The sequence below is a fragment of the Galeopterus variegatus genome, unplaced genomic scaffold (genome assembly GCF_000696425.1).
Source record: "Galeopterus variegatus unplaced genomic scaffold, G_variegatus-3.0.2 Scaffold1442, whole genome shotgun sequence".
Classification (NCBI taxonomy): domain Eukaryota; kingdom Metazoa; phylum Chordata; class Mammalia; order Dermoptera; family Cynocephalidae; genus Galeopterus; species Galeopterus variegatus.
The window spans coordinates 322541-333505 of record NW_007727553.1 but is presented as its reverse complement, the minus strand read 5'-3'; the positions used below and the strand labels follow the sequence as shown (position 1 = coordinate 333505).

At 47.8% G+C, this 10965-nt stretch overlaps 1 protein-coding gene across 1 annotated transcript in view; it reads left to right on the top strand.

Annotated features, from left to right (window-relative positions):
- Positions 1-303: 303 nt before the first annotated feature.
- The window catches only part of ZNF275 (zinc finger protein 275), a 16305-nt gene continuing 5643 nt past the window's right edge, over positions 304-10965 (top strand). Inside the window, exons 1-5 of the mRNA XM_008577058.1 lie at positions 304-336; positions 8281-8372; positions 8827-8935; positions 9625-9726; positions 10069-10964. Of these exons, the coding sequence (XP_008575280.1) occupies positions 309-336; positions 8281-8372; positions 8827-8935; positions 9625-9726; positions 10069-10964 (1227 nt within the window). The 5' untranslated portion in view covers positions 304-308. The remainder of the gene's footprint in view (positions 337-8280; positions 8373-8826; positions 8936-9624; positions 9727-10068; position 10965) is intronic.

The following is a 10965-nucleotide window of genomic DNA, read 5'->3' as shown; positions in this document are numbered from 1 at the left end:
AGCCTGTGCGCACAGTACAGGGTGGGCCCAAATGGGGCCCTCATTTGCACCTCCTGGCCCGCCAGGCAGAGGGAACGGAAAGGCCAGGACCAGCTTGGCCCAGCGGCTTAGCTGGGACAGAGCAGGGTCTCGGCAGTGTGTGTTCAGTCTCACAGCATGTCCTTCAGTTGAGAACTCACTGCACAAGAAGACAGGTTCCTAGAAGGTGCACACGTGTCTGCTTCTGTTTACCCGAATTATTTCAATCCAACAGGTGGGACCTTGCCTGCCGACTAATAGCTTGGAATTCTGTCTGATTCTGTGACACGATGAGTCATCCCTGTGTGTCTCTTTTGGGTAAGTCTGGATGTTTATAGACTACGTCTGCTGGCTTTAAAGCTGGCCGTGCCGTTCGAAGGCCCCCTGGCTAGGGGTAGAAGATGTTGAGGAGGATCGTTTCAGTTCCAGAAGTACTTATATTTTCATGTACTCCAATGGTATTGAAGTGTCTTTGTCCAGAGACAGTCAGTTCTCTCAATGCAAGCAACACAACTCAGGGGTAAAAAGACATCCAGTGAAGAGAACTGGGAATGCAGGTGATCATTCGGATGGGAGACGGAGCTAAAGGCACCCATCTGAATTAGATCTCTTGTGAGTGGGAATCTATAAAGACACCCTTTGAGGCATATTTGCTGTGGCCCAGAGCTGAACTGAGCACCATAAGCCACCTGTTGTCTTCTGGGTAAACTCAAGCTTCAGGGCCTAAGGACATTCTGTTACAGATCCTTATTTCGATGTTTGAGGGAGTCCAGGAGTTTCTAGCACCACTTGGAAACTTCTGGAAGCTGCCGGACGAGTCTTATTTAGGTTGCCTTGCTGCCCCCACTGCCCAGGGAAGGACAGCACGTGTCCGAGGGGTTGTGTGGCTATTTATGCAGTGGAATCAGTTGAATACTGATTTTTTAGGCTCAGAAGCTACCTTTACTTGTAGCCGGACATCCTCAGGGGGATCCAAAGCTCAAAGGTGACCAGAAGACACCTAATTATTCACCAATTGTTGTGATATGGGTTGGTTTTGTCAACTATTGATTTCTGTTCTTTCAGATCAAAGTGAAATGATTATTTTGGGTTTCTTAGTGTTTCTGATTCCACGCAGCAAATTTGATTTATATAAATTGGTTAAAATTTACATTGTGATCTAAAGCACATAGCAGAAAGATTTATACACTCACATGAGCTCTCATGTTCTAGAAAGCATAATTTTTCAAATTGTCAGGCAGTAGGTTAACATTGACATCATTATTTTCCATGTATTCTTGCAGCAGATGTTGGTTAAATAGCTGCGGCGTACGTGGCTTTTGACTAGGTCCAGTGTGGAATCAGCAGTTGACCTTGACAGGGCCTTTTGCTCTCTGGGAGTTTATAGTCTTTGGACTGTCTTCAGATCCCACTTAAACAAGGAGGGTAATATTATTTACATTAGGAGTTGGAGATTTGTTTTTCCATGATTCTCTAAGCTTCCATTTCCTGGTTGTATGTAGGAGTGCACCTTACGAGATGTGAGGTGTGCTTCCCTGCCGTGAGTGAAAGTGCCTTGTGTTCAAGGTCACCATTGCCCTCCATGTCCATCAGGTGCACTACAATGCTTTTATGTTCTGTCTGGAATTGCTTAGACCTTGATCCCCTAAGAACCACTTTTGGAAGACTGTGGACACCTACATTTGTCATTTTTGTCACAGCATCCAGCTGCTTTTTCAGATCAGTTCCACCATTTTAAAGTAGAACAGTTGTGGAACATGGATACTAAATGATCCGCTTGTCTCCATGATTGATAATAATTTTTTTTTTAAGTGCAGTAGGGATTAATGTGTTATCTTTTTTTTTTTTTTTAACAATCTTCCTTTGCTTCTCCTGAAGCTCTTTTACCTGATACACTTGGTTAATTATGCAGAGTTTATAGCTTCCCTTTGTGAAAGCAGAACGTGCCTTCCCTCCTGTTTTTATGAGCACCTTCTAAATGATCCCTGTATGTCCATGAGCTCTGTTACAGTGGGTGGTGATCACACAGCCACTGTGAGCTGGAGAGCACTCCCCTGGGTGAGCTGGTCCAGGAAGGGCCACTCCTGTTGCTACACTGGAAATGATAATTAACAATTCATTTGGGGGTTGTGGCTCCAGAACTTCAATGGTTAATCATGCCAATTAAGTAAAAACACTTTGATAGGATTCACTCAATTAAATGGAATACTTCAGGAGGATTTGCTCAATTAAACGTCGGTGGCTTGGAAGAAGTGTGAGTGTGTGTGTGTGAGAGAGAAAGAGAAACAGAAACAGAGAATAACGTGTGTGTCCACTGCTCAGTGAGGGTCTGCGATGGCATGTTAATGGGATGATTTAAAGGCAGCCCCCAAACACCCATATATGCCACCAGGCATAGACGGTGCTCACACCAGCCTGTCTTCTGAATACGGCCTGCTGTTACAGGGTTGCACGTTATTTCTCTCTTCTCTGTTCTGGTTCAGAAAATCTCAATTCTTGGGAGATGGACGTTAAGCAAGTTACTTAACCTCTGGGATCCATTTCTTCTATGTAAAATGGAGGCAGTAATAACCATAGGTTGCAATAATTGAATTAAATCACGTGAAGGGAGACACACTGCTCCAAACTTGTGTAGTAAGTGCCCCATAAATGGAAGCTCGCTCCATTAACGTGCCCTTCCCCACACACATTGATTCAGTCACCCCACAGTTTATCGCATGCCCACTCAGTGCCAGGAGCTACTGCAGTGTAGACACGGGGGATGCAGGAGTGACTAAGAAAGAGAAAGTCTCTGTCCTGTTGGAGCTGACATTTCTCCTGGGGAGAGTCAGGAAATTTCATAGGACAGTTTTTAGTGAAAGTGTTTTGAGTAAACCACGATGGGACTGGAGAGTGAACACGTTTTGAGAAGGTACCATTTGGGTTGAGGCCTGACTTCTTAGAAGGTGCTGCCTATGATAAGCTGTAGGGATGGTATTCTCAGCGGGGTCAGAGCCTTGAGGGCTACGATCTTGGTACAGTTGGGACTGAATGAAGGCCACTGTGTCTGAGTGATTGAGGTGCAGGGGGCAGGATATGGGATTGGTGGGCTGGGCCAGGGTTTTGAAGGGGGTTAAAGCCTTGGATCTGTGGCCTGAGGGCAGTGAGAAAAGGTCTGTAGCAGGTCATCATTCTCAGGAGGTGCATGCATCACACCCCACCATCCATTCCCCTCGGCAGCCAAATGTCAGTGTCCACTGGAAGTGAATTTTTAAAAAATAAATTGTAGGGCCGGCCCAGTGGCGCACTGCTACAGTGCGCCGCTTGGGAAGCACAGCAGCGCTCCCGCCGAGGGTTCGGATCCCACATACAGACCAGCCGCTCACTGGCTGAGCGAGGTGCGGGAGCAACACCGAGGGTTGCGATCCCGTAGCCGGTCCCGGTCCGGTACGGGTGCGACACTGAGGGTTGCGATCCATTGCCGGTCACGAAGAAAGACAAAAAAGGAAAAAAATAATAATAATAATAAATAAATAAATTGTGTAAGTAGTTCATAGCCAGTTCATTTTGTATTGGAAGCCAAAGTCAAACCAGACATCAAATGTATACCATGAAGAATCCAACAGGCCAGTGAGGCCCTTCCCAGGTGACATTGGGACTGTCAAAGAGGGCTTGGCTGCTGAGCACCTGCGGATTAACTCATAGGGTAGAGAAGCACCCGTGCGGGACAGCCAGTTAAAGGTGGCAATAGGGTTTCCATGGACTTTGAGGCCACATGAGGCCTTCTGCCCACACCCGTCTGTGGTGCTGACAGCTTAGGGAGTGAGCCCAGTAAGTCATGGCTCCGTGAGCCTGTCTCTCAGCTTTCTGGTGGCCTTCGCCCGGCCTTTGTGGACTGCCTGCACACTCCTGCCAGCCCTCCCCCTGTGCTTGCCTTGCCCGTGTGGACATCCCAGGAAGGGCTGGTCTTCTGACCCAGCCTCAAGGGCTGCTCCCCACTTCTCCTTGGCCTCAGCCCTTGTCCTTCTGCATGCTGAGCATCATTTGAGCCAAAGTCTACCAAAATCTTTTAAAATCATCGTTCTTTTCTGATACCAAACAAATTCAGCTTGGTTACTAAAACTTTATGAATTACAGAAACAGAAAGTGGAACTTTTAGACCTCGACTCTTCCCCCTGTGTGGTCACACACCCACTGAAGTAGAGGTGTGCTTCTCCTAGCTACAAGTCACTCGCAGTTTTCTCCTTTTTCCTCCTAAAATGCAAATATATACTTAGCCATCTTCTCCCCTGCCCTTACCCTCTTTGGGTTTTCAATCAGGAGGTATTATGTCTGCATGAATCCTCTGTGAAGGATTCACATTTTTGTTATCTGCTGCACATCATCCTACATGGACCACTTGTTGATTTTATATTTAAACCCTCCAGTTTTCTTCCTGTTCTGAGTTCCAGGACTTTTCGATGGTGTTTCTACAGCTCTGACCCACATTCATTGTCATCACCCCCACCCCCTGCTTTTTTTAATGACATTGGGATTATTTAGACTCTTTCTGTCAGTTATAGTATATTGTTTTCCAACCTTTTACTTTGCATCTATCTGTGTCTTTATATTTAAAGTTTGTTTTAGACAGCATATACTTGAGTCTTTTTTTTTTTTAATACAGCCTGGCAATCTCTGCCTTTTGACTGGAGAGTTTAGTCCATTTACATTTAACTTAATTATCCATGTGGTTAGGTTTAAGTTTGACATTTCCTATTTGTTTTTATTTCTCCCATCTGTTCTCTTTTTTTCTTTACCTTTTCTTTGGATTATTTTTTAATATTGTATTTTACCACCACTATAGTCTTAGCAGCATGCATTAGAGTCTTGGAGGACTTGCGTAAACACACAATCATAAGTTTTACTTCTCCATATGTTATAAACCCCATACTACCTTATTATTTTTGCTTTAACCAGTCAATTATTTTTTAAAGATTTAAAAATAAGGGGGGAGGAGCTGGCCCGTGGCTCACTCGGGAGAGTGCGGTGCTGATAAAAATAAGGGGGGAAAAGTGTTTTATATTTCCCCACATATTTACATTCCTGCTGTTCTTCATGCCTTGATGTAGATCCAAGTTTCTGTCTGATATCGTTTTCCTTCCCCATAGAAAACTTCCTTTAGTATTTCTTATAGTACAGACCTGCTGGTAATGAATATGAGCTTTTGTCTGGAAAAATTTTATCTTGCTTTTATTTTTGAAGAACATTTTCCCTGAATATACATAGTTGGTTTTTGTTTTTTGGGGTTTTTTTTCTTTTAGCACTTTAAAAATGTCATTCAGTTGTTTTCTGGCTTGCATATTTTCTGATAAGTCAGCAACTGCTCTTATCTTTGTTCCTCTGTAGGCAGCATCATTTCTCTCCTCTGGCTACTTTGAGATTTTCTCTTTATCACTGATATTCAGCAATTTGATTATAATGTGTCTTTTTAAGTCTTGCTAGGATTTGGTTGGGCTTCTTCGATCTGTAAGTTTATAGTTTTCACTGAACTTGAGAATTTTTTCAGCCATTATTTTTCAACTATATATATTTTTTTGTCACTCATCTCCCCTTTCCTCACCATCTCAGATTCCATTTACATGGGTGTGAGAACACTACATTATCCCCAGGTCACTGAGCTACTGTTTGTTTTTAAAAACTTTTTTTCTCTCTGAGTTTCAGTTGACATAGTTTCTATTGCTATGTCTTCAAGTTCTCTACTCTTTTTTTTTTTCTGCAGTGTCTAATCTGCTGTTAATCACATCCACTGAAACTTTCATTTTAAATATTACAGTTTTCATCCCCAGAAATTTCCATTTGGTTCTTTTTGTATCTCCTATTTCGCATTATGTTCCTCTTTTTCTTTCAACACTTGTACATAGATAAACTACCTGTTTTCTTTGTCTGTGAGTTCTATCATCATCATTTCTGGGTATTTCTACTACTTATTCTCCTTGCCACAGGTCACATTTTTGTGCTTGTTGACATTTTGGTAATTTTGAGTTGGATATTGGACATCGTAAAGATTATGTTGTTGAATGTCTGGATTTGGGGAAGTAGTTATTTGTGGGTGAGCTTGATCCCTTTTTTTTTTTTTTTTTTTTTTTGACCAGTAAGGGGGTTGCAACCCACGGTGTTGTCTTCGCCATGCTCAGCCAGTGAGCGCACCGGCCATCCCTATATAGGATCTGAACCCGAGGTCTCAGTCACTACCAGTGCCGCACTCTCCTGAGTGAGCCATGGGGCCGGCCCTTGATCCCTTTTTTTAAAGGCAGGTCTTGTGTAGCTTTGGCTTGAGGGATAGATCAGCCCTACTACTAAGGCATTGCCCCTCTGGATTCTCTACTGACTGTCCTAGGTGATCACAGAGGACCCTCTCTGCTGGTTGGTCAGTCTTGAACATCTCCCTACCTTTGTGTGTCCTGGGAATTGTTCAGCTTACAGCTTGCTGGTCATTCTTTTCCCAGCCTTTTGTTTTACTCTATGCATGCATGGCTTAGCAGTCAGGAAAGATTCAAGGGGAGCCTTGTGTAGATTTTTTGAAACTCTTTTTTCTGCGTAGCTCACTCCTTTCTGGAACTCTGCTCTGCAACTTCCAGCTGCCTTAGCTTCCCTGAATGCTGGTTTGTGTCTCTTCAACTTGGCAAAGCTACTCAGCTCTGTTTAGTTCCCTGCTTCCTATACTCTCAATCTAGAAATTGCCTCCACACAGAGAGCTGGGGTGATGATAGGGCTTACTTCATTTGGTTCTCTTCTCTCAGGGATCGTGATCTTGTGCTTCCTACTGTCCAGTGTCTGAAAACACTTGTTTCACATGTATTTTCTCCAGTTTTCTACTTGTTTACAGCAGGATGTGAAATCTGTTCCTTGGGGCCGCCCCCTGGCTCACTCGGGAGAATGTGTTGCTGATAACACCAAGGCCACGGGTTTGGATCCCTATATAGGGATGGCTGGTTAGCTCACTTGGGAGAGCATGGTGCTGACAACACCAAGTCAAGGGTTAAGATCCCCTTACTGGTCATCTTTTAAAAAAAAAAAAAAGAAGAAAGAAATCTGTTCCTTGTTACGCCATGATAGCCGTCAGTGGAAGTTTCTGTCCATCCTTTTTAACGTAGCATCTTTAATTTTATGTAAAAGTCTTTCTGCAGTATCTGGGTTTTGTAGTCCTTGAGCTAGTGTAAAAAATGCTATCTCTTTATTTAATTATGCATTGAATTGAACTGACCTCAGAACAGGAACTGTGCAACTATTTCTTTGAACTCACTGAAGTGGGAGGCCCGTGATGCACAGTTGTCTGTCATAGGATCTTTAATCTTTTTTAATATTTTATTTTATTCTTAAATACCCACAATTCTTACCAGTGGGGTGTGTGTGCCTGTCAAGCACTGCACAGTATCTTTTTTTTTTTTTTTTTTTTTTGCAGCTGGCTGTTACGCGGGGATCTGAACCCGTGACCTCAGTGTTATAAGGCTGTGCTCTAACCAGCTGAGCTAACTGGCCAGCCCTGTGGTAGAATCTTATAATATTTCACATACTTTGGAATTTGGAAGAAAAAGGAAACTCGTACGTACTGTTCAGATCTTTTTTTTTTTTTTTTTTTTAGCAACTAAGTGTTTGAAGATCTTTGAGGCTTAGTTTTGCAGCTGTTTTATTCAACTTTTCGTTTTGTTGAATGTGTGAGAGAAACATTCTCAGCCACAACCATCTTGCTGTCACCGGGCACATTGTTTCAGGAGGCTGTGGCTTTTAGGGGCTGCACTGGTGGTCAGGAAGCCCCGGCTCCTGCTTTTCATTGCCTCTTCCCTCCAGTGGCCTGATCTGGTTTTTTTGTTGCCTTTGCAAAATTGGAAAGGATCTGTCATTTCTAGTGATTTATTCCGATAGTCCTGTTGGTGCGCTTCCTCTCTGCGCAGTGTGAGCACTGACCTCTGTGAGGCTGGCTGCGTGGAAGCTTGTGGCCAGGGTCCCTGCCACTGGCGGCTCTCTGTCCCTGTCTATCTTCTCCTGGCTATGCCGGGGCTGGCATTTATTTGTCTTGTCTTGGCTCCCTGTGGCCTGCCTGTGTGAATTCTTTGCCAGCCCACTCTCCCCACTGTTTGAGGCACATTTTCTCAGGTATATCCATGCTGTGGCTTGTCACTCAGCCAGCACAGAAGAGAGCACACTCGAGAGGATTTAAACCAGGGAAAAGGAAGTCGCCAGTCTCATCCCAGGGGACCCAGAGACACAGCTGTTGTCACTCATGGCTTTTTTCACTTTCCTTAGCTCCACCTGCTCCCCAAGGGCTTGCCCTTCCCCAGGATGGAGCCCCGGGAAACCAGGTCCTGGCAGTCCCTCTTGAGATGCCGGAGGCCCAGGTGAGCCGTGCTTCCCTCTGCCTTGCTTGGGATTCTGTCACTGCTCCCTGATTCTGGCCTCGGCCTCTGCCTCTTGCCCAGCATGACACGTGGCAGGTGTGGACCCCGGCTGCTGCCTTCCCACTCTCCCTCTACTGCTCTCCTGGAGGCGGCCAAGGAATGGATGCCCACTGGGCCTGTCCTTCCGGTCGTATAGGTGGGGGAGCTGAGTGTCCGTCCAGGAAAGTGATTGGACTGAGTTCCCTTGGGAAGACAATGGGAGGCCAGGGCTGCGGCCCAGGTCTCCTGGCACTTGGTCAGGTTCTCTTTCCAGGACTTCTTGGGGCTTGTGGTTAGATCTCCATGTTAGCAGCACACACCTGCTCCAGACCCTCACCTCTTGTCCCGGTGTTACTGGCGCTGCCCCTGCCTCATTCTAGAAGGAAAGACTGATTATCCTTGGGAATTCTTTCAGGATTTGGTGACATTTGATGATGTGGCATGGTACCTCACCAAAAGGGAGTGGTTGAGGCTGGACCCTGAGCAGAGGGCGCTGGCGTATTACGGGAATGTGACCTCCATGGGTAAGGACACTGCTAGCCTTTCCGCAGATTCTCCACCTGCTGGGAGTCGGGTGGGGCACATGGCTACCCCCACACAAGCTCGCCTTGTCCCTGCGTTGTAGGGAAATACAAAGGGTCTGCCACACCCGACATCCCAGAGCTGTCCTCACGGCACAGGAAGAATCGCCCGCCTGCCTCGGTCTTTGACTGGGAAAGAAACTGGAACAAACTTGCCATTGTAATTTAGAATACTTTTTCTAACCCACAGATTAGACAAATTGCATGGCCATTCAATCTGAGTTTGCTGTTGAGAGGAGTTGGCATGATCAAGCTCTTGTCCACCCCTCGGGGTCTGCATGTGTAGAGCGCAAAGGGTTTTCTAGGAGGAGAGACTGTTGGGAGTGTAGAGGTCCCAGTCTGGGAAGAGCATGAAGGTCAATGTGTGGGCACTGAGGGGTGGACAGGGAGGAAGGGGTGAGGCGCAACTTCTCAGGATGGCCACCTGGCCCACCAGCACAGCCTCGGGTGCACGCAGAGCCTGCCTTCCTTGGGAGATGCATTTGAACTGAATGAATGACTTGCCTAAGGTCATAGCCAGCGCAGTCTTTGAGGACTGAGAAGGCTTCCCCTTTGGATACCTTGCCCCGTTCCTCCACAGTTTTCATGTCATCTCTGGCTGCCACTGTAACCCATTTCTTTTCCACAAGCAGGAGTTCCTGTTTTGAATCCTGCCTTGGTCTCTCACCTGGCGCAGGGACAAGTGCTGTCGGTATCAGACCCATCCCTCAACACAGATCGAGCTCAGCACTCCGGTGAGTGAAAAAGAAACGTAAAGCAATGTGAGGAAATGGGGAGGAGGCCCAGCTGAGCTGCCCTGGGATCCAGGTTAGGGCTGGGGGTCCGGCTGAGCCCTTAGGGAGGGGCGTGGCTGCTCGCAGTCCCAGAAGGGGAAGCCTCCTCAGGTCCACCTTGGTAGGGCATGGCCAGAAGTTGGGTTTTTCTGCCCTTTCCTGCTGTGGTCACTGGTCCTGGCGCCTTCCAGGCCTGGGCCAGCAGCTCAGCAGCTGCCTTAGGAGGAAAGGGATTCTGGACAAAGGAGAGTAACCTCCTTTCCCCCCTCTGCAGACCGCAATGTCTTGTGTTTATCGTTTCAGAAAGCACCTCGCTGACCCAGCACCAGGTGATGGGGGAAGACGGCCAGCCACAGGAGATGGCCTCCACGAGCTCCCCGAGGGCCAGCGACCCCAGCGCTGAGGTCAAACAGAACGGGGACACGGCGGGGAGGGGAGGGGGCCCACAGAGTCTGCCCATGAAACATCACTTTGCGTGCAAAGAGTGTGGGGACACCTTTCGGCTCAAAGTGCTGCTTGTTCAGCACCAGAGAGTCCACAGTAAGGAAAAGGGCTGGGAGTGCGGCGACTGCGGGAAGGTCTTCAGGGGGGTGGCAGAGTTTAACGAGCACCGGAAGAGCCATGTGGCTGCAGAGCCCCGACCTGGCCCCAGCCGGGCCCTGGAGGATGCCGTGGAGAGGAGGGAGCAAATGGAGAGGGAGGCAAAGCCTTTCGAGTGTGAGGAGTGCGGGAAAAGGTTCAAGAAGAACGCGGGCCTCAGCCAGCACCTGCGGGTCCACAGCAGAGAGAAGCCCTTCGCTTGCGAGGAGTGTGGGCGCTCCTTCAAAGTCGACAGCCACCTCCTGCGCCACCAGAAGCTCCACGTCTCGGAGAAGCCCTTCGCCTGCCGGCCCTGCAGCCGGGAGTTCCTGGACCGCCAGGACCTTCTCAAGCACCAGCGCGTGCACAGTGGCCACCCGCCCTTCGACTGCGACGACTGCGGCAAGTCCTTCCGAGGCGTCAGCGGCCTGGCCGAGCACCAGCGCATCCACAGCGGGGCCAAGCCCTACGGCTGCCCGCACTGCGGCAAGCTGTTCCGGCGCAGCTCAGAGCTCACCAAGCACCGGCGCATCCACACGGGCGAGAAGCCGTACGCGTGCAGCCAGTGCGGCAAGGCGTTCCGCCAGAGCTCCAGCCTGCTGGAGCACGCGCGCATCCACA